The 27,366-nt window shown below is 46.0% G+C and overlaps 1 protein-coding gene and 1 long non-coding RNA gene across 6 annotated transcripts in view; one reads left to right on the plus strand and one right to left on the minus strand.

The window, feature by feature from the left end:
• Slc7a7 (solute carrier family 7 member 7) overlaps positions 1-27,366 on the minus strand; it is a 49,482-nt gene extending 22,116 nt beyond the window's left edge. Inside the window, exons 1-2 of one of the 5 annotated variants that reach the window (XM_019209531.2) lie at positions 26,728-27,366; positions 19,778-20,324 (exon numbers count right to left, since the gene is read on the minus strand). In XM_019209531.2, the coding sequence (XP_019065076.1) occupies positions 19,778-20,282 (505 nt within the window). In that variant the 5' untranslated portion in view covers positions 20,283-20,324; positions 26,728-27,366. Of the gene's footprint in view, positions 1-19,777; positions 20,325-20,812; positions 20,968-21,269; positions 21,636-23,460; positions 23,488-24,617; positions 24,949-26,727 lie in introns of those variants that run through there. The other 4 variants (XM_010637806.3, XM_010637808.3, XM_010637805.3 and 1 more) reach the window with 4 other exon arrangements.
• On the plus strand, positions 24,646-26,462 carry LOC117286538. Its single transcript, XR_004517713.1, has 3 exons — positions 24,646-24,700; positions 25,248-25,394; positions 26,315-26,462. It is a non-coding gene; the product is annotated as an uncharacterized LOC117286538 (long non-coding RNA).

Raw genomic sequence — 27,366 nt, forward strand, 5'->3', positions numbered from 1 at the left:
GTAGGGGAAGAACAAAAAGGGAAAAGAAAAAAATGTGAGAGAATGAAAAGATGAAAATAAAGTGTTTGTAGATGGGGAGGGGAGGAGGGGGTGAAGGGAGGGCAGAGGTAAGGGGAAAAAAATGAGAATCAAGACTTGCCATGTAAAGGTACATGATCCCAACAATGAATGTAACTGTACTGTATCCCTAAATGTACCAATAAACTCAATAAAAAAATAAAAAATAAATAAAATTGAAAAAAAAAAAAAGAAATATCAGAACTGAACCAAACTTTTGAACACATGAATTTAGTAGATGTTTACAGAGTGTTCCACCCTACAATATCAGAATACATACTCTTCTCAGCTGCACACAGGACATTCTCCAAGATAGACCACATACTAGCTCAAAGAATATGTTTAAGTGAATGCAAAGGAACTGAAATTATCCCATGCATACTATCAGAGCATAATGTAATTAAATTGGAAATCAGTGGCAAAAGAAATCATAAGAACTTCATAAACACATGGAAATTAAATAGCACCCTCCTGAACAACCAAAGGGTCACAGATGAAATTAAAGAAGAAATCAGACAATTTCTACAATTAGAAAATAATGCTAATATAACATACTGGATCTTATGAGACACAATGAAAGCAGTTCTAAAAGGGAAATTTATAGCAGTAAATTCCCATATCAGAAAAACAGAGCAATCTCAAATAAACAACCTAATACTGAACCTCAAGCTTCTAGAAAAAGAAGAGTAACTTAAGCCCAAAGCTCACACAAGGAAGGAAATTATAAAGATCAGAGCAGACATTAATACAATAGAGACTAAGAAAACAATACTAAGAATAAATGAATGAAAGGGTTGGTTTCTTGAAAGATTAAATAAAATTGACAAACCCTTAGCCAACCTTATCAAAAAAAGGAAAATAAAGATGCAAATCCATGCAATTAGAAAGTATAAGGGTAAAGTCACAACAGATCATACAGGAATCCAGAAAATTATTAATGCCTATTTTAAGAAACTGTATTCTAATATAATGTAAAACACAGGAGAAATGGACATATTCGTAGATAGCTATGAACTACCAAAGCTGAACTGGGAAAATATAAAAATTCTAAATAAACCAATATCATTCAATAAAATTAAAGATGTAATTAAAAACCTACAACATAAATTCAATGCTGAATTCTACCAGAAATTTAGAGAAGACCTAATGCTACTATTTCTCAAATTCTTTAAAGAAACTGAAAGGGAAGGAACACCCCAAATTCATTCCTGGAAGCAAGCATTACCCTGATACCAAAGCCAGAAAAGGATGCAACCAAAAAAGATAACTACAGACCAATCTCCCCAGTGAATATAGATGCAAAAATCCTTAATAAGATACTGGAAAACAGAATGTAGCAAATTGTCAAGAAGATTATACACCATGACCAAGCAGGATTCATCCCAGGGATGCAGGGATGGTTCAACCATATGCAAATCAATAAATGTAATACATAATATTAACAGAGCCAGGGACAAAAACAGTATCATCAACTCAATATGCAGAAAAAGCAATTGACAAAGTCCAATACCTATTTGTAATAAAAACTCTACAGAATACTGGAATAGACTATCTTTATGTCAACCTGATAAAAGCCATCTACAACAAACGAACAGCCAATATCATACTAAATGGACAAAAACTGAAAGTTTTCACTCTAAAAGCAGGAACAAGATAAGAATATCAACTATCATCGCTCCTGTTCAATATGGTTCTGGAAACATTAGCCAAAGCAATTAGACAAGAGAAAGAAATAAAAGGAGTAAGGACAGGAAAGGAAGGAGTTAGATTATCATTATTTGCAGGTGACATGATAGCTTCCATAAAAGACCTCAAAAACTTCACCAAAAGACTTCTAGATTTTTATTTGTTTGTTTGTTTGTTTGTTTGTTTTTTGAGACAAGTCTCACAGCTGGCCCTGAACTCACTATGTGGCTCAGGCTGGCCTCAATCTTTCAGAGATCCTCCTGCCTCAGCCTCCCAAGTGCAGGAATTACAAAGACTTCTAGATTTAATAACCAAATTCATTTATAACCAAATTTGTACAGCTGTATACAAAGTCAACACTCAAAGATCAATAGCATTCCAGTACGAAAATAACAAACTCACTGAGAGAGAAATTAGGGAAACAATGCCTTTCACAATAGTATTCCCCAAAAATGAAATACCTAGGAAGCAATCCAACAAAGGAAGTAAAAGACCTTCACATTGAAAAGTACAGTACTCTGAAAAAGTACCTCGAGGATATCAGAATATAGAAAGATATCTCTTGTTCTTGGGTAGGAAGAACTGACATAGTGGGGCTGGGGATCTAGCTCAGTGGTTCTGCCGCCTGCTTCCCAAGTGCAAGGTCCCAAGTTTGATCCCCAGTACCAAAAAAAAAAAGAACCAATATAGTGAAAATGGCCATACTTCCAAAAATTGTTATACATATTTAATGCAATCTCAATCAAAATACCAATACAGTATCTCACAGAATCAGAGAAAACAATCCTAAAATTCATTTGGAACCTGAAGAGACCTAGAATAGCAAAATCAATTCTAGGCAGCAGGAGGCATCACAATCCCTGACTTGAAATTACACTACAAATCTAGTGTGATAAAAATAGCACAGTTTGGGGAGGGGCAGCCCGAGGATCATTGGAACAGGTTAGAAGATGCAGAAACAACTCCAAACACACTCAGCCACCATATCTTTGACAAAGGGGTCAAACACCTGTATAAGAAGAAAGTTAGCCTCTTTAATAAGTGGTTCTGAAAAACTGGCTTTGCATATGTCAAAGATTAAAACTAGACCCATATCTTTTACTGTGCACTAAACTAAAATTGAAATGGATCAAAGATCTAAATATTAAAATAGAAACACTAGCCAGGCATGGTGGCACATGCCCATAATCCCAGAACTGGGGAAGCTGAGGCAGGAAGATTGCCATGAGTTCAAGGCCAGCCTGGGCTACACAGTGAGTTAAAGGCCAGCGTGAACTAGGGAGGCCCTGTCTCAAAAATCAGAAACAAAAACAAAATAGAAACACTAAATCTGCTGGAAGGTAGAATAAGTAGAACGCTTGAAGACATTAATGTAGGCAAAGACTTTATGAACAAAACCTCAATACCACAGGAAGTATCACAAAGAATCAATAAGCACAGAAAAAGGAACCACCAACAGAGTGAAGAGACAACTCATGGTGTGGGGGGAAAATTTTGCCAGCTATTCCTCAGATGAAGAAGTAACACTTAGAATATATAAAGAACTCAAAAATATCAGATCCTCCCCCCAAATTTAAAGATCCAACCCAAAAATGGGCATCTGAAATGAAGATATTTCTCAGATGAAGAAGTAGAAATGGCAAATAAATACATGAAAAAATGTTCCACATCACTGGTCATTCAAGAGATGCAAATTAAAACAATGCTGAGATTCCATCTCATTACAGAAAGAATAGCTATTATCAAGAACTCAGCCAATAATAACAAATGCTGGCAGGGCTGTGGGGAAAAAGAAACCCTTCTCCATTGTTAGTGGGAGTATAGACTGGTGGTGCAACCACTGTGGAACTCAGTGTGGAGATTCCTCAAAAATCTAAAACTAGAGGTTCCATTGGACCCAGCTATTGCCCTTCTTGGAATCTTTCCAAAGAATTAAAAGTGCCATTCCACAGGGATACATGCACACCCATGTTTACAGCAGCACAGTTTGTAATAGCTAAATCTTGGAAATAGTCCAAATCCCCATCAACTGGCAAATGGATAAAGAAGATGTAGGGTTTTTGGTTTTGTTTTGTTTTGTTTTTTTCTACCAGAAATGTACCAGAGATGGAACTCAGGACCTTGCACTTGCCAGGCAGGTGCCAGAACCACTGAGCTAAATCCCTGGCCCTAAGATGTGGGTTTTTCATACCATGGAGTACTATTTTGCTATAAAGAAGGATAAGCTTGACATTTCTAGGTAAATGGATGCACCTTGAGACCATACTCTTAAGTGACATGAATCAGACACACATGTTTAAATACCACATTGTTTCTGGTGTGAGAACCTGAAAGTGTAAAGGAAGACCAAAATGTATAATAGATATTGGGAAATGGGAAGAAAATATTCAAATGAGACGAGGAACAAGAGAGAGGGAAAGGAAGAAAGGGGAAAGATTAAAAAGAAAGTAAGAAAAAGTGGAAACAATGTTTTTGTAAATATGGAGATGAAGTATTGAACAGAGGGGAGGGGAATGGGAAAAAAGAAGCAAAATATATCATGTACAAGTACAAAGTCCCTACGATCATGATCATTATGTATATCTAAAATGTACCAATAAAAGTAAACAAATTTCTTTAAAGAATTCGCCCATTCATTCATTCACTTAACAGCATGCACTGAGTGCTCACTGAGTTTCAGGCCCTGTGCAGACCGAGACCCCAGCCTTCATGGAAAATGAATATGGACAGTTACAAGAATTAGGTACTCAGAAGTCACTGAGAAGCACCCCATCCAGTCTGGGAAGGAGAAGAGAAAGGCACAGAGGGGCACCAGGACCACTGTTACCCAGACTGAGTGCACAGAGGCTCGTGCTGGGGCAGGGCCAGGGGAAATGGTACTAGCAGAGAAGACAACATGAGATTGCCCTGGCAATGAAATCAGCAATGAGCGAGGTCACCCACTCATACGAAAAACCTACTAACCAATCCTTGGTTAACGATTTCAAGGCCTATTACCAAAACTAGCTGTCCAGGCTCATAGCTCAACAGTTCTAAAGGGAGGCCACTGCCTGCTAAAGGAAACTGAGGGGCAGAAATTCTATCTTTGCTGTCCTTCAATTGACACTGTTTGAAGAGACAAAGATGAAGATCCGGCAGAAATATAGCACATGCCTCTCTGAGGTAAGGATCTCATTCTATTATAGAAGGGGAAACAGAAGCAAATACACAGATGTGATCCAGCATTAAACCCAGTCCTGCCAGGTCCATATTCTTCATCACCACACACTTTTGGCTCCCAAGAGACAGGATCCCCTGCAATGCTCAAGGAGCAACTCCCCAACATTTCCCACCACAGAGAAAGCCTTATTTCATCTGATTCTTGAGAAAACCAATCTAAGGCAGACTTAAGACTCTCCTATAAGATCCTCCCTAAGCCTTGGCGCTTCCTATTAACAGTAACCCTCCTTGCTTTCAGAGCCAATTTTTGTTTCATGTGATAGGAATCAAACCCAGGGCCTGGCACTTTGCTAGGCGAGGGTTTTACCACCGAGCTTCACCCAACCTGCAGGGTCAGTCTTCAAGAGAGAATATCTACATTCCTTCCCCTTTATGCCTATAACAGTCTGATATCTCCTTCGGCTTCTCTTCCATCCTGACAAAGTTTCCCTTGATCTCTTCTACTTGGACTCTTTCGATTCCAAGTGACATTCAATTCCTTATCTTTTTTAACAGTCCTTCCAGAAAGTCTACTCTTGAGTATTAACTTGCAGCCCGCCCCATGCTCCCTCTTCCCCACACTTACCACACTGCATTTAAATAGTTTACAGGGCCGGGGGTTTAGCTTAGTGGTTCTGCCACCTTCCTCGCAAGCACAAGGTCCTGGGTTCGATCCCCGGCATCACAGAAAAGTAAACTATTTACATACCCACCTCTTCCATCCATCCTGAGCTACAAGAGGACAGAGTCCATGTCACCATCATCCTCATACCTCCTGGGCCTAGCCCAGAAATAAACATAGAATATATTTTGCTAAATAAACAAAAGGTATTTCTGAAATCCAATTCCACCCTCCCTGCCTTCAAATCTCACTGCCTTAGGAAAAACTTAACGTGGAAAGTTACCAGGGACTTTCCTGCTGATAAATCCAATCGACTATACTTATCCTTATCTAGCTTGACCTCCTAGCAGACTGGACAGTGTTACCTATTCATTCCATCTTAAATCATTCTCTTCCACCTATACACCTCTCAGTTCTGCTTATCAACAGATGTTCCTTCTTCCCTTTTTTTTTTTTTTTTGTACCCAGGATCCAACTCAGGACCTCATGCTTGCAAGCCAAGCTCCGTGCCACTAAACTAAATCCCCACCCAATCCTTCACCTTTTTACAGAACACCTATCCTTCAGATGTTCATATTCCTGGCCTGGTGTGGTAGCACACGTTCTGTAATCCCAGCACTCAGAAGGCTGAGGCAGGAGGACCCATGAGTTTGAGGCTAGCCTGGGCTATGTAGTGAGTTCAAGGCCAGCCTTGTCGCAACAAAACAAAACAATGTAAGTCTTCACATTCCTGCCGGGCATGGTGGTGCATGCCTGTAATCCCAGCACTCGGGAAGCTGAGGCAGGAGGATCACTGTGAGTTGAAGACCAGCCTGGGCTACACAGTGTGAGTTCCAGGTCTGTCTCAACTACATAGTGAGACCCTGTCTCAAAAAAAAACAAAGAAAGAAAAAGAAACATTCCTTAAAATGCTGCTCTTAAAAAATTGCTGCTCTAGGGCCGGGGATTTAGCTCAGTGGTTCCGCCGCCTGCCTCGCAAGTACAAGGACCAGAGTTTGATCCCCAGTACCAAAAAAAAAAAAAAAAAAGAAAAGAAAAGAAAAAATTGCTGCTCTGAGCCCTTTGTTCTCCCTTTTCATTATATATCCCCAGGATCATCTCATCTGCTCCCACAGCAATGTAAATTACTACATGAAATAATTCCCAAAAGTGTATTACCAACCAGTTATCATGATTCCAGAAATAGGAACAGCCAACAAACTACTATGTATCACCAGGCACATCAAATTCAACATCCAAAACTGACCCCATCAAATTCTCTCAAACCTACCAGTCTTTCAGCACTCCTGTGTAAGTACAGTGGACCCTTGACTGGTGAACTCCATCAGCTCCTGAGGGCCGATGTAACTGAGTCAATACAGCTGAGATCTGGAGGTTTACCTGGGTACACACTATAAATAGCAAGAAGCAGATGAACCTTCATTAACCTAATTAACCCAAGTTGTTCGTATGTCAGGCTGGCCCTAACTTGAGGGTCCACTGTAATTGGTATTACCTTCCACCTATTTACTCAAGTAGAGCCCCCAACTACTTTCACCAATATCTAATCAATGTACAAATCATAACTAATACCCTTATCCCCAAAACATGCCTCTATCAACTCTCACCAGAGTCACTTTTTCACTGGTCTCTTTCCTTTCGATCACGCATACTTTAAAAAAAAAGTAATCTTTCTAAAAATCACAAATTCTAAAATCTAAGTCGTGAGTCTCAGTCTCTACTTTAAAAGCCTTAGGATGTTTTTCACTGCCTTAGGAGAAAACAGACCAAATTCCAAAGTGAGTGATAGATTATATTTTCCAAAAATGAGGCAGGCAATTAGGGCAAGACAAAGCCGATGGGCAAGCGGGTGTGACCTGTCAATCACGGAGATAGAAGACACATGAGCCCCACACCTGGTGCCAATCGGAGAATGCTGTCCTCGATTCTCCTGGCACAAGATCTGGCAGGTTTTTGATAGGACAGTCTAGAGCCGAGGTCAGAAAGGGGGTATAAAAGACAGCAGTCATTCATGTCCAGGCCACTGTAAGCCTTTTCGGGGCCACGCTGTACTCCCCCGGGGAGTACTTCTTTTCCCACTTTAAATGACCCGTACTCACTCTGCAGAGCACTTCTTTTCAGAGCACTTCTTCTCCGTACTTTTTTTTTTAACCTTTAATGCCTTTTAAAAGATGCAAAACCTGTATGTTTTTTGCTTGTCTTTTCCAATACTCTGAACAGGACGAGTCCAAAAAGTCTGGAAAGGGCCCCTGGGCTCCTCAGTGCCAATTAACAAAGATGTGTCAACGATGTGTCCCATTCCATGTGCTTTTCCTACAGTGTGACACCGACACTCCACACATGAAGTTGTAGGGGCTGATCCGGCACGGTCGTGCTCACTGTTACCCAGCACTCGGGAAGCTGGGGCAGGAGGACCGCCGGTGAATTTGAGGCTAGCCTGGGCTACACAGCAGAATATGAAAAAGATGTAAGGACCGTATCATTCTGGTCTCTGCAAAAATTTCTCCGACAGAATGTGAATGGCAGGGACCTCAGAAGCTGGGTTATAAAAGACAATGCAGCTATCAGGTAGTTTGCTAAAATACTTGATCTTTTTCAAATTTTTATTAGTACTACATGTTAGCAGCGTACAATGATTACATTCATCATGGGAAGTTGAGGATTTTGTGGGGAGGTACCAGGGACTGAACTCAGGGCCCTGCACTTGTGTGTCAGGAGGCAGGGCCACTAAGACAAATCCCCAGCCCTAAAGGAATGGTTTAATACCAGGCTTCCTGCTGGAACTGATATCTTTGCCCTTTTGGTTTTTTGTTTGTGTTTGTTTGTGGTACCGGGGTTTGAACTCAGGACCTTGCACTTTGGAGGCAGGTGAGGTGTCACTGAGCTAAATCTCCAGACAGGAAGTCCAAAAATGTACATAACACATTTTAATTCTCTTTATGTCCCCTTCCCTTCCCAACCCTGCCCTCTTCATCTAGTTTTTGGTCCCATTTGCAAAAGATCTATCCCTTAAAATGCTCATTCTTGAAGCTTTTAGTTGTTAGTCAGCAGTGGGACTGCTCTGAAGCTGCCAATGCGAGGAAAAACCAACAGGCCCATGTGGAAGGCCATAAAGAAAGGTGCCAGAACAACTTAGAAAAAGCAATTCAAACAGTCCCCATCTGGATCAGTGCTTTCCCGTTGTAGCTCCTGGCACCACCTGACCACGGCCCCTGGACCCTGAGCTAGAACTGTCCCACTAAGCCCTTCGCAAACTTCTGAGCCACCAACACCATACAAGAAAAAAATGGTAATGTTAGACAATTTGTTACACAGCACAAATAGCTATAAAGTCCTGAGCAACTTTCATTTACCTCTGCAGTCCAACTCTTCATAGTTCCTTCCTTCAGCCTAATTCCACAGCCTAGCCTGAGTCCTTTCGGTCTCTCAGAGGGGCCACTCTTTCTTGCCTGTAGTCACCCTGCATTCTGTGCTGGCTGCCCGAAACACTCCAATTCCATTTTACAGCTCATTCAGTCTTCACTCAAGTGTCAGCCTAAGCTTCTAAAAGGAGTTTCTAACCTCCTGGGCCAAGACAGTTCACTCCCTGTAGCTCCCTATGCCTCATAAATCACATACCCATCACAGTGCACCCATGTCTTACACTGGGGTACCCATCCTGACCCTTAGTGGGAATATTTTACACACACACACACGCACACACACACAGAGCTCCATGAAGACAATGACTGACTCCTTTGTTCCACAGATATTTATTGAGCACCTAGCAGGAGCCAGGCACTGGCCTAGCTGCTACAGATTCAGAAAGTGAGTAAAAGCAAGCTCTTATCTCATGATGATTGCCTCTGAGAGGGAAAGAGAGACAATGCACAGGTAAGTAATTAATGCCAGGTGGTGATAAGTGCTATAAGGAAAACAAAATGGGGAATGGGGTGAAGACATGAGAGGTATAATTCGGTGGCAAACCACTGGCCTAGCATGCTCAAGGCCAAGGGTTGGATGCCCAACACTGGAAAATAGAAATAAAAAATAAAGCAGGAAGGCAGGCTGAATGTGTCATTTTCGGTGCCAGAGACTGAACCTGGAACCTTGAACTTAGAACCATGTGCTCTATCGTTGAGCCACACACCACAGGTTTCTGGTGAGTTAATATTTGTGCAAAGAGGTGAATGGAATGAGAAAATAAGCTCTGTGGGCATCTAAGGAAGAAAGAGACTCCCTGGGAGAAGGAACACGTACCAAACCCCTGAGGCAGAAGCACGCCAGGTGAACTCCTTGAAAAGCCAGAAGGCCACTAAAACACGAGCCGGGAGAGCGACAGCAAGAAAGTATGACACAGATCAGAGAAGCCCGGCATCCAGGAGAGACCGGGTAGCTTCAGTGTGTGGCACCATCCCTGGTGTGAGCGCCTCACCACTCCTCCCAGCACCTGTCCTCTAGGCCACGTTTAACTAATTTTCCAGGCTCCTCAGCCACTCTGCAAGTCACCTTCCAGCTGTGTGTTTCACACAGCCCCTAACACGCAGTAAACATTTTCTCAAACAATCAGAACTTTCTCCCTTTGCTGCATGTCCTGTAAGCAACTTCCGGATTACTCAATTGGTTTCCCAGGGACCACAGTTCCAGGAAGGTGATGCCCTCAGAGCAAGGAGCTCACTCATTCTGGTCATTAGCAGCCTCAAATGCATACTAATTCTCCATCACACACTGACAAACTGGCACCACCAGCTGGGCGTAGTGGTGCATGCCTGTAATCCCAGCACTCAGGAGGCTGAGGCAGGAGGATCGCTGTGAGTTCGAGACCAGCCTGGGCTACATGGTGAGTTCCAGTTCAGTCTCAACTACATAGTGAGACCCTGTTTCAAAAAACAAAAAAACAAACTGGCAGCACCACTCACACATAAATTTATTTTCTGCCTGTGACTCAGCTGCCAGGGAAAGGACCCAGAGAAGGCACACAGTTCACAGAAGGGCCCCAGAGCAGCCCCCAACAAACTCTGGACGCCCCTCGTCTCATCATGCCATCTGGGCACTTTTCACCTCCGAGAGCCCACAGCCCCTGTGGAGAGGGTGGAGAAATCCCACCTTGCAATTATTTCTTTATCTATGGCCTCATCTCCATTCCTGAGGCCATCCCCAGAGCAGATTTTCATCATCCTTCACACAGACTCAGGTCTGAGGTCCCCAAACCAGTCTTTCTACCTTCCATTCCTACCTCTTTCCAAAAACACTTTCCACTTGGCCACCAGAGTTCTAAGCAATTCTGATCTGCTCAATACTTCCTACTCTCTCTCCACCTTCAGCCCCCCTGCATGAAATCAACAGCTTCCCCCCAACCTTCTCAGCGTCGAATAAAACCCTCCTCACCCCGGTCCTCCACATTTCAGCCATACCATTGACCTAGGACCTAGGATGGTCTCAACATGCCTTTCCTTTTTTATTTATTTTTATTTTTATTTTTTTTTGGTACCAGGGATCGAACTCGGGTCCTTGTGCTTACGAGGCAGGTGGCGGAACCACTGAGCTAAATCCCTGGCCCTCAACATGCCTTTCTGCTCTCTCCATGTCTGCATGTGTATTTCCCTCTGGGAGAAGAGCTCTAGGAGGCAACTTTGTGTCATTTTAAAATTCAGGCCAAGGGCCAGGGATTTAGCTCAGTGGTTCCGCCAACTGCCTGGCAAGTGTAAGGTCCTGAGTTCAATCCCTGGTACCAAAAAAAAAAAAAAGAGTTAAAAAAAAAAATTCAAGCCAGATATAAAGTTCTCTGTAGAGTCTTCCAGAGCTCTCCTCCCCACAAAAATAAAACTGCATCTACGCCTATGCTGCCTCTGTCATGCACTTACTGTTTGACAAGGGTTTGTTAACGTGTCTGCCTTCTTCCTGGGCAATGAGTTTTTGGGTGGACAAGGCCTTACATTATTCTTCTTTTGCTTCCCAACACAAACTAAAATACCTGGCATACAGTGTGCCCTATATAAATGTCTCCTCAGCGGCCTAATGAATGGAAGCCCTATACCAAAGTCCTTCTCTTGTCAAATCTCGAGATTTCACCTAAGTCCTCACTTTGACTGACCAGAATGTTCTCCCAAGTCTCCGTGTCTGACTCCAGCTAGAGCGTATTAAACTGACTCAAGGAATAAACCCATGAATCATGTCACTAACTTCTCATAATCTAGGTTGCCCTTCTGAACCTTCCAGATCTCCATGTCTCTCTGAAGTTATTAAAGATAGGCCAAAGTCTAGATCTGCCTATGCAGTGTCTGTTATCTCACCATCACTACTTGGGAGAAAGCCAGGCAGTAAGAGGAGGAAAACGCCCACAGATAGCCAAGAAAGATAGTAAATTTAAACATTCAATACTTTAGCCATGAGTAGTAGTGGTGGTGCCTGTTTTGGCTGGACACCGAATCTTTGGGGGGGGCGGTACCGGGGATTGAACTCGGGTCCTTGCGCTTGCAAGGCAGGCCACCGAACCACTGAGCTAAATCCCCGGCCCTTGGACACTGAATCTTCACTCATGCTAGGCAAGAACTCTACTGCTAAGTTACAGTCCCAGCTCTTTTTAAATTTTATTGTGAGACAAGTTCTAGTTACCTTTAATTGGCTGGCCTTGAACTTGTGCTCCTGCCTCAGAGGGTCTCACTATGCTACCCTGGCTGTTCTCAGACTCATCGACACAGGCGATCCTCCTGCCTTGGCCTCAGGAGTAGCTGGAGCTATAGGCATGCAGCATCACGTCCAGCTCCGTGGAATCTCATTTCTCACAGTAGCCTCGAAATAAACAGTCACTCCACTTTGCACCGAAGATCATATATCTATGTTAGAGTTCAGCTTCAAACACAAGTCTGGTACACTTTTCACTCTCCCCGAGCCATCTCCAGTATATATCATAACTCCGCGTGCAAAATTCCCACGGCTTTTATCACTGGGGAGCCCAACAGACTGATTGTGACAGTGGCTACTCTTGCAAGAGTACACATGTGCACAGCTGTTTGAGGCTCATGTCTCTCTGTCTCCAGTCCCAAATTGGAAGCAGCAAATTAAAAGAGGGCAACTGATGGAGGCAGGCACAATGCCAGAACCAAGGGACGACCACTGTCCAAGATGACACAGACAGAAACCAGAAAAGAAGAGGCCTGAAGAATTAAAGCCAGGCCATCGCCCTTAGACCACCAGGGTTGCAAACATTCTTCCCTGGCCCCCTGAGGTAGGAAGACCAGCGAGCTGTACCAGAACTGAGATGTGAGAGTGTGACCCTGAGTCGCCAAAAGAAAGGTCAATTATGAAAGCAAGCGAACTAGAAAGGCAAGCAAATTATGGAGGGCAATTTAAAGTCACTGCATTAAAGAGATGTCAGAAGAAAAGGCTAAAGAACAGAATTCAGTGGCTGCTATCAAGAAATCAACCAATGACAAATGCTGGCGGGGCTGTGGGGAGAAAGGAACCCTTCTCCATTGTTGGTGGGAGTGCACACTGGGGCACCCACTGCGGAAATCAGTGTGGAGATTTCTCAAAAAAATAGGATTAGAGGTCGCATTTGACCCCGCTGTTCCCCCTCTTGGTACGCAAAGAATTAAAAGCCTCACACCACAGTGATATATGTACACCCATGTTTAGACGGCACAATTTGTAATAGCTGACTCTTGGAAACGGCCCAAATGCCCATCAACTGATGAATGGGTAAAGAAGATATGGGACTTTTCTATACAGTGGAATACTACTCTGCCATAAAGAAGGATACACTTGAGACAGTTCTAGCTAAACGGATGCACCTCGATAAATCAAACACACGTGTTTAAATATCGCATTGTTTCTCTGTTGTGAGAAACTGAAAGTGGAAAAAAGAACTAAAGTGTACAATAAACATTGGGAAATGGGGAGAAGAGGAACAAGGAAGGAGGCAGGAAGAAAGGAAAGAAGGTACAAGAAAAATAGAAAATAGAAGCAAAAAGTGGGAACAAAGCTTTTGTACATGGCTGGGGAATGGGAAAAAAAGAAATAAGATAGATCATGGACTGGTACAAATTCCCTATGAAGAATGTTAATATTATGTATATCTAAATGTACCAATAAATATTTCTTCTAAATAAATAATTTGTGAATTTCAAAAGTTTTAAAATCCCAACAATAAATAAAATGTATCAATACATATTTTGCTTAAAAAATTGAAAAGAAATTATTGCTCTAATGTCTAAGGTATCAAATAAAGTATTGAAGTTCAATACCTTTTCATTTAGGGCCAGGGATTTAGCTCAGTGGCACCACACCTGTCTTGCAAGCACAAGGTCCTGAGTTCGATCCCTGGTGCCAGGGGAAAAAAACAAACAAACAACAAAAAAGATAACTTGCCTCTCGATTAAAAAAAAAAAAAAAAAAAGAATAGAATCTGGCATTTAAGGTGATCTTAATGCCATCTTAGAAATATTGTTTAGATGGAATGATCCTTCCGTACACAGATGTGCACCTCTATATTCATGTTTTGTTTGGTTGGTTGGGTTTTTTGGGCGGAGAGGGTCTCATTATGTAGCCCAGGCTGGCCAGGAACGCATGGCTTCCCTACTGCCTCAGCCTCCCGAGTGCTGGAGTTACAGGTGTGCACAACCACACCTAGCTGAACTCACATCTGAAGGGTCTCAACACCAACAGAACCTGAAATGAGGTCCGCCTGTGATCAACCTACCAGATCATCCACAAGAAACGCGAGGAAAATTACAGACCACATCAAGACCTCAGAGCAATACCATCTGCTTACAACACCAAGAGGTGCTTTCTGCCCCTACCTAACTGCTGCCACACACGACAAACATCCCGTATAGAGGTGAGTCTGAGCCACGCACACAGATCCACGGAAGACAGCCAGTTCTCTGCACACAAACGGGCTGAAGAGCAAACAGTACAAGGGCATGGAGAAATTGAAAACAAAAGGGCATGAGGGGGACTGGAAAGAGGTGACACAGTGAGCAGTCGGACCTGGTGCAAAATCCCTGCACACCCATGCTGCTGCCGCTGCCTCTTAAAATCACAGCACGCCAGCGGCTCCACATCTGGGGCCTGGAAGTCAAGTCTCCAAGATGCTAGTGTCTCCAGGCTGGACAGGCACTTTTCTTTCTTTCTCTCTCTCTTTCTCTCTCTCTCTCTCTCTCTCTCTCTCTCTCTCTCTTTTTTTTTTTTTTTTTAAGATGAGGTCTTGGGCCAGGGATTTAGCTCAGTGGTTCCGCTGCCTGCCTTGCAAGCGCAAGGACCTGAGTTCAATCCCTGGTACCAAAAAAAAGATGAAGTCTTGCTATGTAGTTCACGTTCACTTTGAACTCACTGTGTATCCCAGGCTGGCCTCAGACTCACGATGATCCTCTTGCCTCAGCTTCCCAAATGCTGGGACTACAGGTGTGCACCACCACACCTGGCCTTGGAAGGGCATTTTTCAAGAACAGGGGCAACTACGGGAGGCAGCTGTAGCGATGATCTCAGCACCTCCACTGCAATTTTGCTGAACATACAGATCTACATAATTTTTTATTTATGAGCTAGGCAAAAAGTCAAGATCAATCAAGATGACACTTTGAAAACCCTAGCCCAGTGCCGGGAATTTAGCTCAGCGGTGGTGCCACCACCTGCCTTGCAAGCACAAGGTCCGAAGTTTGATCCTAAAAAAAAAAAAAAAAAAAAAAAAAAAAAAAAAAAAACCCTAGCCCATAAGAATACATACTTATGCAAGCTGCTCACAAGAAAGTCGCTTCACCAGTAAAGACACACGTAGACTGGTGGTAAAGGGATGGAAACAGATGCCCTAGGCAAATGGAAATCAGAAGTGGACAGGAGGAGCCGGGCGCGTTGGTGCACACCTGTAATCCCAGCACTCAGGAAGCTGAGGCAGGAGGATCGCTGTGAGTTCGAGACTAGCCTGGGCTACATAGTGAGTTCCAGGTCAGTCTCAACTACATGGTGAGACCCTGTCTCAGAAAAAAAAAGTGGACAGGAGGAGCTACATTTGTATCAGATAAGATAAACCTTAATTCCCAAACTGTAAAGAAGTAAGGTGTAATGGAGCACATTGCAGTCCCAGCTCCTGGGGAACCTGAGGTAGGAGAACTGTTTGAGCCTAGGAACACAAGGCACAGCAAGACTCTCCCTCAAAAACAAATAAAACAGTCTGGCATATGGTGGTGCACTCCTGTAATCCCAGCATTTGGAGGCCAAGGCAGGAGGATCACCATAAGTTCCAGCCAGCCTGAGCCACAAAGTGAGACTTTGACTCAAAAAATTAGAAAAATAAAAAAACAAATAAAAAGAAACTGTAGAGACTCAAAGGTCACTATATAATGGCCAAGCGATCCATTCAACAATAGGACATAACAGTTGTAAACATTTATGTACCCAATGCTGCTACACAAAAATTGTATAATACAGACATATTAGATCTAAAAGGAAAGAAAAACTAATACAACAGTAATTGAAAATGTCAACACTTTCATCAATGGACAGGTTATACAACCAAAAAAACTTTTAAATAATCAAAAAAAAATCAGTTAAATGATCCATAGATCAAATGGACCTAACATTCATTTATACAGCATTTCATCCAATGGCTGCAGAATACACATTTTTCGCATTAGCATATGGAACATTCTGCAAGACAGACCGTGTGTTAGGCCACAAAATAAGCCTCAGCAAATTCAAAACAAGGCTGACCTATAGCAGGCTGTGGCTTGAGTAGGTTCCTCTGCGGGCCTGTGTTTGAAACACTTGGTTTCTGGCCTGCGGCATTATTGGGAGGTGGCAGATCCCCCAGAAGGTCGGGCTCACTGGCGGGCTCCTGGCTGTGGTGCAGGCCCTCGAAAGGAGCTGGGGAGCCTGGCCATGCGCTGCCTCCACCATGTGCTTTCACTGGAGAAACTGCCAGAAGCAACAGGGCCAACCAACCACGGAATGAAACTGAGAAAACTGAGCCAAGATAAACCTTTTCTTTTTTTAAGTTGATCCATCAGATATTTTGTTACAGTCACGGAAACCTGATGAATAAATGGCATGCATCTTTTCTGACCACAAAAGATTAGAACTAGAAATCAACAAAAGAAACCTGAGAAAATATAGTTGTATGGAAAATAGTATTATCTTGAACAGCCAATAAGTCAATGAAGAGATCAAAAAGGAAACTTTTAAATGTTTGTGAAGCAAAGAAAAAGCTACAACATACCATTATACAAAGGTATAATAACCCAAACAGCATGGCGCTGGCATAAAAATAGATATATAGGGGCAGGGATTTAGCTCAGTGGTTCTGCCACCTGCCTCACAAGTCCAAGGTCCCGAGTTCAAGCCCCAGTACCAAAAAAAAAAAAAAAATGAAAACAGATATATAGCCAAGCATAGTAATGCACACCTATAATCCCAGCACTTGGGAGGCTGAGGCAGGAGGACTATGGTGAGTTAGAGGCAAGGCTATGTTGCATAGTAAGTTGAAGGCCAGCCTGAACTACATAGTAAGACCCTGTCTCAAAAAACAAAAACAGTGCTCACTTCGGCAGCACATATACTAAAAAAAAACAAAAACAAAACAAAATGTGAAAACTTAGCTCAGTGGAATAAAACAGAGAGCCCAGAAATAAATCCACCTATTTACAGTCACTGATTTTTTGTTTTGGTTTTTTGGTTTTTTGTTTTGTTTTGTTTTGTTTTTTGAGACAGGGTCTCACTATATAGTTGAGACTGACCTGGAACTCACAGCAATCCTCCTGCCTCAGCCTCCTGAGTGCTGGGATTACAGGCATGTGTCACCATGCCCAGCTGCAGTCACTGATTTTTGAGAAAGACAGCAAGAATATATATTGAAGAATATAAGTCTCTATAATAAATGGTGCTAGGGCCGGGGATTTCGCTCAGTGGTTCCGGCGCCTGCCTTGTAAGTACAAGGACCTGAGTTTGATCCCTGGTATCAAAAAAAAAAAAAAATGGTGCTAGGGGCTGGGGGTTTGGCTCAGTGTTTCTGCTGCCTGCCTCAAAAGCATAAAGGTCTGAGTTCGGTCCCCAGTACCAAAAAAAAAAAAAAATGGTGCTAGGGGCTGGGGGTTTGGCTCAGTGTTTCTGCTGCCTGCCTCAAAAGCATAAAGGTCTGAGTTCGGTCCCCAGTACCAAAAACATAAATAAAAATATAATAAATGGTGCTGGGGAAAGCTAGAAATCCATATGTGAAAGAAAAATTAGACTCTCTATCTCTCACCATGACAAAAATCAACTAAAAATGAATCAAGCCAGGCATGGTGGCTCGTATCTGCCTTTCCAACTACCCAGAAGGCTGAGGCAGGAGAACCATAAGGTTAAGGCCAGCCTGTACAACTTGGTGAGAATCTACCACAAAATAAATTTTTAAAAAATTTAAGCTCAGTGGCAGAGCACTTCCTAGAATGCGTGAGGCCTTGGGTTAGAAAATTCCTGGGCTGGGAATTTGGCTCAGTGGTTCTGCCACCTGCCTTGGAAGTGCAAAGTCCTGAGTTCAATCCCTGGTACCAAAAGAAAAATCCTACAGTGACCTCTCACTCCAGTTATAGTGACAATAACAGAAAATGCTGACCAGAATGCAGAAGAAAGGAAACTATTGGTGGGACTGTAATTGGTACTGCCATTATGGAAATCAGTATAGAGGTATCTCAAAAAATTAGAAATAGAACTACCACATGATCCAGAAAGACAATCGCTGGGAATACACCCACAGGAAATGACATTGGTATGGTGAACAGGCATCCACACTCTCATGTTTATCACAGCACCACTTACAACAGTGCAGTGTGTCCACCAGTGGATGAGTAGATAAAGAAAATGTGGTACAGGCACACAGTGGAATACTACTCAATCATGAAAAATGAGGTTTTGTTGGAGGACATTGTGTTAAGTAAAGTAAGGCACAAAAGGCCAAATACCACATGTTCTTTCTTATATGCAGAAGCTAAAGCAAATCTTCCAGAAGAAAATATTAGAACAGTGGTTCCCGGAGACGGGGGGCATACAGGTTATAAGAGGGATGGAGAGAGGATAATTAAAGGGTACAGGAATGCAGTTGGGAACCAGGAAGAACTCCTAAGGCAGGGTAACTGTGGGTGACAGCAACTAATTGACAGGAACTAGGAGAGGATTTGGGATGTTCCCAACACAAAGAAATGATCTATATCTGAGGAGACCGGCAATTCCCCTGATCTGACCACCACACTCTGTGCATGTGCTGTTATGCCACACTCTATCCCATAAGTACGTACAACTACTGTGTGCTGATTTCAAATCTACAAATTGAAAATACGAAAGTGCAAAAGGATATTCACTGGAACACTGTCTCTGCTAGAACTGATGTACAGGGCCAATAACAGAGAACTGGCGAAGTAAAATACAATACATCCTTAAAACTAACATGGAGGAGGGCCAGGGAATTAGCTCAGTGGTGCCGTGGCCTGCCTGGCAAGCACAAGGTCCTGAGTTCAAACCCAGTACCAAAAAAAAAAAAAAAAAAAAAAAAAAAAAAAAAAAAAAAAAAAAAAAAAAAAAAAAAAAAAAATGGAGTAACATGAAGCATTAAAAAAATAGTAGATCTAGCTGGGTGTGGTGGCCTACACCTGTAGTCTCACACTTAGAAGGCTGAGGCAGGAGGATTATCAAGCATTTGAGGCCTGTCTGGGCTATACAGCAAGTTCGAGGCCAGCCTCAACTGCTTAGCAAGGCTCTGTCTCAAAAAACAAAAAAAAAAAGTAGATCTGTAAGTAAAGGAGACGGTCACTGGCAAATGCTAGAGGGAGAAGCACACCACAGAATTACATGTATGATTCTTTTTTTGAGACAGGGTCTCACTATGCAATTCAGGCTGAACTTGGACTCATTACTCATGGTGATCCTCCTGTCTCAGCCTCCAAGTACTGGGATTATAGGCATGTGCCACTATGCCTGGCTTCTTCTTCTTCTTCTTTTTTTTTTTTAGACAGGGTCTCCCAATGTAGCTCAGGCTGCCCTCGAATTCACAGTGATCCTCCTGCCTCAGCCTCCCAAGTGCTGGGATTACAGGCCCGCACCACCATGCCTGGTTCACACATTAATTCAACAACAACAAAAATAAACGTTTTCAGAGGCATTTCTTTCCAACTCCCTCCCACTCCCTGCCGGTTGCGCATCTCTGCTCCTGCCCAGTCCTCCACCACTGCCTACCACTGCCCACCACTCCTGGCAAGCCCCACTTACAAATGCAGGCGGCAGCGAGCAGGCGGCTGGCGGCGTAGGGGGCGTGGCAGCTGGGGAAGAGGGGCTGCACCATGTAGTTGGCGAAGGTGATGGCGATGATGGCCTGGCTGGTGGGTTCGATGATGAGCAAGGAGGTCCAGAGGCGGATGAAGGCGAGAAGTCCACCGAAGGCCTCCAGGATGTAGGCATAGCTGGCCCCAGATTTCTTAATGGTGGTGCCCAGTTCCGCATAACAAAGCGCCCCAACGACGGAGAAGAGGCCCCCGACGGCCCAGATGACCAGCGAGAGGCCAAAGGAGGCGCTGTACATGAGCACACCCTTGGGGGAGACAAAGATGCCCGAGCCGATCATGTTCCCCACAATCAGACACACGCCATTGAGCAGCGAGATCTCCTTCTTCAGCTTTACCTGTTCGGCCCCCGGGCCGGCCCCATCGCCCACGGGGGAGGCGGGAGCCTCCTGCTGGGGGGCTACTGCGTACTTGCCCTTGCCGTCGTCCACCATGGTAGAGGAGAGGAGAGCCCTCACCAGCTTCCTAGCATGGCCCTGGGAGGAAGAGAGATGGTGCTGTGTGCTGCGCGGCTGCGGAAGACACAGAACTTCCCCCAGACCCTCAGAGGCAGCCGGCGCGGATCACCACTTTAGAGACCTCTCCTGCTTCCTCCTCCCGCCAAACAACCTTGTCTCCGGCCGGCTCAGCTAAATACCCACCCACCCCCAAATTAAATTAATTAATTAATTAAAGCAGCTTGCTTTTTTTTTTCCTCCAGTACTGGGGATCAAACTCAGGACCTCGCGCTTGCCAGGCAGGTGTGGCACCGCTGAGCTAAATCCTGGCCCTCGGTTTGCATTTTTAAGGGCCGATGGTCATGCTCCTGAGGGAAAACATCAGTCTCTCATTATTAGGATAGCCAGTTCACCTGATTTGCCAAGTAGAAAACTACACCCTGGTTCTACCTGAGACTGCAACAACACAAGACAGGCCTGAGGGTAGTCTGAGCCTGCCTTCGCAGCCCCCCCCAGTTCAGTCTTACCTGTCTGCAGTGCTGCGATGGAACACAATGTATCACTGGCTAACTATGCACAGCAAATCTAAAGGTTTCTGAGGCCTCCATGAACCACCCTCAGCCATCGCTTCTCCTCACCCAAACACCATCCCTTAGTCTCTAGCATTTCAGGTCTTCAGCCATCAAATCGATCACGATAGCACAGATGCAACACCCAAAAACATACGAATGAGGGGAGGGCAACCCCAAGGTACAGCCCAAGCAGCCGGGCACAGCTGGGGCACCACCCAAAACCAAGGCAAGGAAACAGCTGGTGCGGAGCTCAGCAGGAGCCAGCTGAGGGGAAACCAGGGGCTGCTATTCAGGCAAGTGGTGGGATGAGAAGGCAAGAGGCAGGGGAGAGAGGAAGTGACTGGACATAGCAGGGCAGAAGAGGGAGAGCAAGAGGAGTGGGGACAGAGGACAGGGTGGGACGCACACTCACTCTCTGGCCCTGGATATAAGCAGGCTCCCCTGCCCCGGCAGTCAGAAGACTCCAGGAACAGTGGTCTGAGTGCTCCTTCCTTCAGCCAGTGGTAAAAGGAAGACCGGCAAAGGTCTATGGATTGAAATCCGGTCAAGAAGGGTGGAGTGGGTGCGGGAAAGGAAGAGGAACGTTGAGCAACTGTCTGGGTCCAAGGTTCACAGGCCCTGTGCATCTGCAAAAGGGGCAGCAAGGAGCTCTGGCTCAGCACTTTCAGCGATAAGAAGGAGCTCTCGAGCTCTCAGGAATCTCCTTTGTCAGCGCTGCTGGGGGACTACGAGCCCAGGAGAAAGGCCAGCCAGCAGGGTGTCACTGGGGAAGCTGTGCCAGAGCCAGTTAGCTGAGGACCCGGCCTGGTACCCATGGCTCTGAATGCCCTCCACCCTAGCCTCACTTCTCTCTCGCCCCAAACTATTAAGAAAGGCAGGAAGGTTGCAGGGTGTGATGCAGGCTTGTTCATGGCTGAGATTAGAGGAAGTGCAAGAGCAGCCCCCGCACCCCGTGACTCCCAGGCAGAGAACTCTGCGCACTTCCCCATGCACAGAGACAGTGGCTGCCTCTCAACTTGGGACCTTATCCCAAAGTGTAAGCGTCAAGCTCCTAAAGGAAAAAAGGTCAAGAAACTAACTGTGGCTACAACTCCACCCCACCCACATGCCCTTTCATCCTTAGGAAAACACAGCAAGATCCCTGGAGCAGCCATACACTCCTACACACACCTTCTCCTAACAGTGTTCCCTCTACTTTCTTAAAGATTTAGGAAGAGCTGGGGGTGTAGCTCAGGGACAGAGTGCTTACCTAGCCAAAAAAAAAAGCTTTTTAAAAAGGGAAATAAGATCTTGACCTAACAAGCAGAAGAAAATAAACCACTGTTTTGAAAATCATGGTTTATACTGTCTTTATTTTCTACTTTAAGTGTGGTATTCTAGTTGGGTGTGGTGGTGCTCACCTGTAATCCCAGCACTCAGGAGGCTGAGGCAGGATTGCCGCAAGTTTGAGGCCAACTTGAGTTACATAGGGAGTTCAAGGCCAGCCTGAAATTGAGTCTCTTTTGCTCACAGAAACACAGCTTTTTTTTTGGAGACAGGGCCTTAGCCTGATGAGTGCTGGGATTACAAACATGCTCCAACATGCTCAGCCAACCTTTTCATTCTGAAATCTACATGCCTGTCCCTTTATAGCCCTTAAATGGTTTTTGGTGGGGTTTTGTTTTTCGTTTTTTTGTTTTTTTGTACTGAGGGTTGAACCAAGACCACTGCGCTGAGCTACATCCCCAGCCCTCCCCCATTTTTTAATTTTTTTTCTGAGACAAGGTCTTTCTATGCAGTCTAGGCTGGTCTTGAACTCACTAGGTAGCCTAGGCTAGCCTCAAACTATCGGGAACCCTCCTGCCTCAGCCTCCAGAGTGCTGGGATTACAGTTTTGGTGTTTTGTTTTGAGATAGAGTCTTGATAAATCACTACATTGCCCAGTTTGGGCCTATATTTTTTATTCTCCTGCCTCAGCTTCCCAGTTTTGGTGTGCACCACCATGCCCAGCCCCCTTAAACTTTTTATTTAAACCCAGTAGGGGCCGCCAGGACTATATCTCCCAAGACAGCCTCAAATATATCTGAAATCCATCCAGAAGACACTGTCCTTTTCTCCCAGCACTTCCAAGAGTGTTCCTGTAGTAATGATGGCTAGCATCTATTGAACATTTGCCCGGCCAGACACACAGCCAAGCACTGTGATGTCATTAAACTCCCCCCACAGCCCCAGAAGGCAGGGACTTAAGTCCCTTGTAAGGCGCCAACGTAGAGAAAGCAGGCAGCTGAAACCTAGAGCATACACTTAATCACAGAACGATGCTCTCTCCTCACCCTCCTACCCCTCTACCTGTCCCGGTCCCTGGTTCTTCCTTTTGGATAGGTAAGCACTACAAGGGGCTCCCTAATGAATCACCTGGAGGAGGGTATGTCAGCCTCCCTCTCATACTGGGCAGGGATTGCTAAGGGGTGCCCGCCTCTAAAGCAAACAGAGGGCCGGAGATTTAGCTCGGTGGCACCGCGCCTCCTCGAAAGCACAACGTCCTGAGTTCAAGCCTCGGTAACCAAAAAAATAAAAAATTAAATTAAAAAAAAAAAAGCAAACACAGATATACATCGTCACACCTTCCCCTTTAAGATCAAGTCCGCTGCACCAATACCATGAATCCTAATACAACATCAAGAAAATGAACGAAGGAGAGACAGAGGAAGAGGAAGGGAAAACACTGAGGAGCCTGGGGAGAGAAGTTGTGCAAGGTTGAATTCCTAACTGTTGCTATGAGACTAGTATTCTTGAGGGGTTCTGCCCAGAAGGCACCCACACCCAGGCAAACAGCGCACCCTAGCGGCCCAGCAGGAAGTACCGCGTGGAATGACCTCTCCGGCCCCTTCAGTCATTCCTTGCTACCTGGCTGCCTTCACAGTCATCCCCCTCTTTCGCAGTCATGCCTAGCACCTCAGGAGGGAAGGAACCACCTTCACCCTGAGTCTCAAGGTGAAGCTTCCTCCATTCCGGCAGCCAGGGGCAGGCAGAGCCTCTGACGCTGGAAGGAGCTGTGGCACCCCGGGCTTTACAAAAGCCTTTGGAGATTATCTCACCCGCATTATCCTCCCTAACTCAGGTGCCCTCATCTCGGAGACACTGTAGAGAGTACAGAGCAACGCACTGTTCCCACAGTCTGTGGAAGAGGCTTCACATCAAGGAAGCAGGCAGCAGGACCCCCAGCATGCTGCGCCTGGCAGAGCAGCCAGAGGAACCCCAAGCACAGACCCCACCCTCCAATGGCAACAACAAACACACCTCCCTGGAGAACCAGCACAAAGCTCAGCACCTGGGCTCCTCAGCCAAGCTCGGGAAGCGACTGTGAACATGTGCTCCCCAGAGACCCCATGGCCTGCCCTCCTGCCTCCAACTGCTCCCCTAACAACAGAAACAAAACAGATACATACGCATAAGGCGGGATTCCCCATCCCTCCAAGCTAGCGGCTCAGCTCTTCTTTCCCCAGTTCCCCCTTTTTTTTTTCTATATTCCACTATAGCTAAGACCGTCCCTTTAAAAAGAAAAAAAAAAGTGAGGCAAGAAAGAAACTGTTTACTTCTATGGCTAGGGACGGCTTCCATACAGGGAGAGCTGAAGTCTGGGCAGAAGGTTCTGCCTAGGGAGGGCTGGGACTAGGAAATAGGCATGCTGGGGTCTCCCTTTAGCCAGTTTTCTGAGACTCACTCCATCCTCCTCCTGCTCTCCCCTTCTCCCCATTGTCAGCGCTGTTTCACCTCTTACCTGCCCTTTGTGCTACAGCGGGGAGGAGGGGCTCCCAGCACACCGTGCCCCGAGTGGGAAGGCGCCAGTTATTAGGACCTGAGGTAAGGCTCTTGCTGCAGCAGCTGTTGACTCTGAGGAGCTAAAAGGCAGAGGGTGACGGGACCGAAATGGAAAACAGGAAAACACATGTGCGACTCTGACCGGCAGCGGGGAGGGGCCAGGGCATGGGCTGGAGCTGGGATTGCCCAGTCAGACCCAGGGGCCTGGATGCATGCAGCCTCCAGGTACTTTTTCTACCCTGAGTCTTGGCTCCTTCTCCTCCCCCTATGTTACTCCACATTTATCAAATACTTCAGAGTCCTGTGCAGATCTGGGCATGGTGGTGCACAACTTTAATCCTAGCACTCTGGAGGCTAAGGCAGGACTGCCACAAACTCGAGGCCAGCCTGGGCTACACAGTGTGTTCAGGGACAGCCTGAACTACATAGCAAGACTGTCCCAAAGGGGGGGGTCCCTTGCAATTTACAGTTCCCTCCTGAGGCTGCTACCCACTCCCCACCTGCCCTCCCGGTGTCATTATGTTTCCTACTCTCCTGTTTGCTACTCACATACTATGCCTAGTCCCACAGAGGACATTTGATTCCTCAGGTGGGCAGCAAAACTTCATCCATCCCAGTTTCCAGCAAGCCAAGGAAGTTAATGCACACCAGCGAAGACCACTTGCGGGTATAGCCAAGTACATGCCCAGACACTGAAGCAGCCCAGACTGCAGATGGGTGCAGATGGTGTGAACAGGTGAGTCTGAGTCACCCCGCGAAAGCCAACTGTACCCTGGCACCCTGGGTGGACTCATGAGTTGGCACCTCTTCAAACCACTATCACTCAAATATCTGTGAAATGCATGTTTAGCAGAGGTTAGGGAGAATGCCAATTTTCTCTGAATAAAAACTGTGCAAGCCTCTTTATATTCAAAATTAGAGATGAACTGCATTTGTCTGAGGTAGACAACTTCTTGGTGGACAGATTAAGCCACTTAAGACTAGACAATGGGGTCGGGACGAAGTTCAGTGGTGGAGTACTAGCCTAGCATGCATGTTCTTTATCCCCAGCCCCAGCTGCATCCACCCCACCCCCAAAAAAGATGCAGAAATGACATAAATTTCCGTCCTGGGGAGTAATGCTACTCAGAGCAGCCTGCATTTTCAGAATTCCAGCTGTGACTGCTATCTCTAGGCAGCCATCAGCTTGTGCGCCTCAGGGCTACACCATGCAACTTGCACCTGCATTTGGCAAATTACGCCAGAGACAGGCAGTCGGGGTGAAAGGGGTCCTAGCAGGTTGTCTGTCACCGGTTGGGAGCCAACTTGCGTTTCACTAAGACACAGACATCAGAGTTCACTGGCACCAAATAGCTGAATTTTTATTCCAAGAATAATTCAGTGGCCTTTTAAACCCAGGCTGCTTACCAGCTGGCCTGCCCCTCAATCTTACTCCGGGTCCAGGTCCAACTTGGAAAGGAAGCGCTGGGAAGAGAGACAGGAGCTGTCCCTCCTTGCACAGCTCTCCTCTCTCCCTGCACTCCAGCCACCCTGACTCCCTGCTGGGGCATAGATGTGGTGCCCGTTTCTCCTTCCTGGGAACATTCCACCCCGGGACCTTCTTATCCCGTGTTAACATAAATACCACAAGAGCTGCTTTCCCTCTCTGTTCCCTAGTACCCGGCTCACAGAGGAGTCAACAAAGGTCTTCCAGAAGAATAAGCGAATGAATGAACAATGTTGCTCCTCTCCGATTTCCCAGCTGGCTGGGCTGCTCCGCAGGTCTGTTAGTTCGCCCTGCAGACCCCGTTGTGTTGCTTCCCTCGGCTCCTTAGAACAAAGAGTATTCGAAGGTGCTTATTCTTTTTTATAGTAATGGGTTGGAACAGTACGGTTTTCACTTTTACTGGGAGGCCTAGAATGGTTTGCAATCGATTTTTTTGTTTCACTAATGGAGGAAAAATAAATAAAACAAAAAGGCCCACATCTAACTTCTTTCCCGGATCCAGGAAGTTCTTGTCCGCCCTATCCCATGCCCAGGCTCAAGTGACGCGTCTAGGTGTGGCGCGGAGGTGGCGAAACCAAAGTACCTGGACTAGGTGAAAGGGCGGAGAAGGCAGAGGGAGACGAGCGCTCCGGTTCACGCACCATCCGACCGGTTCAAGAAAGGCGAGAGCGCCAACCGCAAAACGCGGCCTGTCCACGGCTCGGCTCCCACAGCTGCGTCCCGGTCCGGGGGCCCGCGGGTCCCTCCTCTCCGCCCCCGCCCGCGCTCACCTTTGCCCCGACTCCCACGCTGCCGCCCGCGCTCCCCGGCCCGCCGCCACGGTTTCCGAGTCGGCGACCCTAAGACCTCGCCCTCTCCTCTCGAGATCCATCCTGTTCACCGTCACCCTCTAGGCTCCTCGGAGAGCTGGGTCACCCCGAGGGACAAGCCCGGCGGAAGGTGCCGACCCCGGCTCTTTCTTAGGAGACCAGGACCCCGATGCACAGGGCGTCCCCTCCGTTCCCCGCACCTGGCCAGGCTGCCCTGGCCCCGCCCCGCACGGCCACCCTGGGAAGGGCTGCAGAGGGGCCGAGGTATGCGCAGGTGGCAGGAGCAAAGGCCTCCCAGCGAGGGCACAGGGCGCTGCCCCGGCGTCCTGTTCCCTCCCTGTCCTTCCCGTGGGCGGCCTCTGCGCGAAAGCCTCGAACTCCGGCAACCCCTGCCGAAACCCGAGGGACCCTGG

This window comes from Fukomys damarensis, unplaced genomic scaffold (assembly GCF_012274545.1).
Source record: "Fukomys damarensis isolate Sample0158 unplaced genomic scaffold, DMR_v1.0_HiC HiC_scaffold_17, whole genome shotgun sequence".
In the NCBI taxonomy this organism is placed as follows: domain Eukaryota; kingdom Metazoa; phylum Chordata; class Mammalia; order Rodentia; family Bathyergidae; genus Fukomys; species Fukomys damarensis.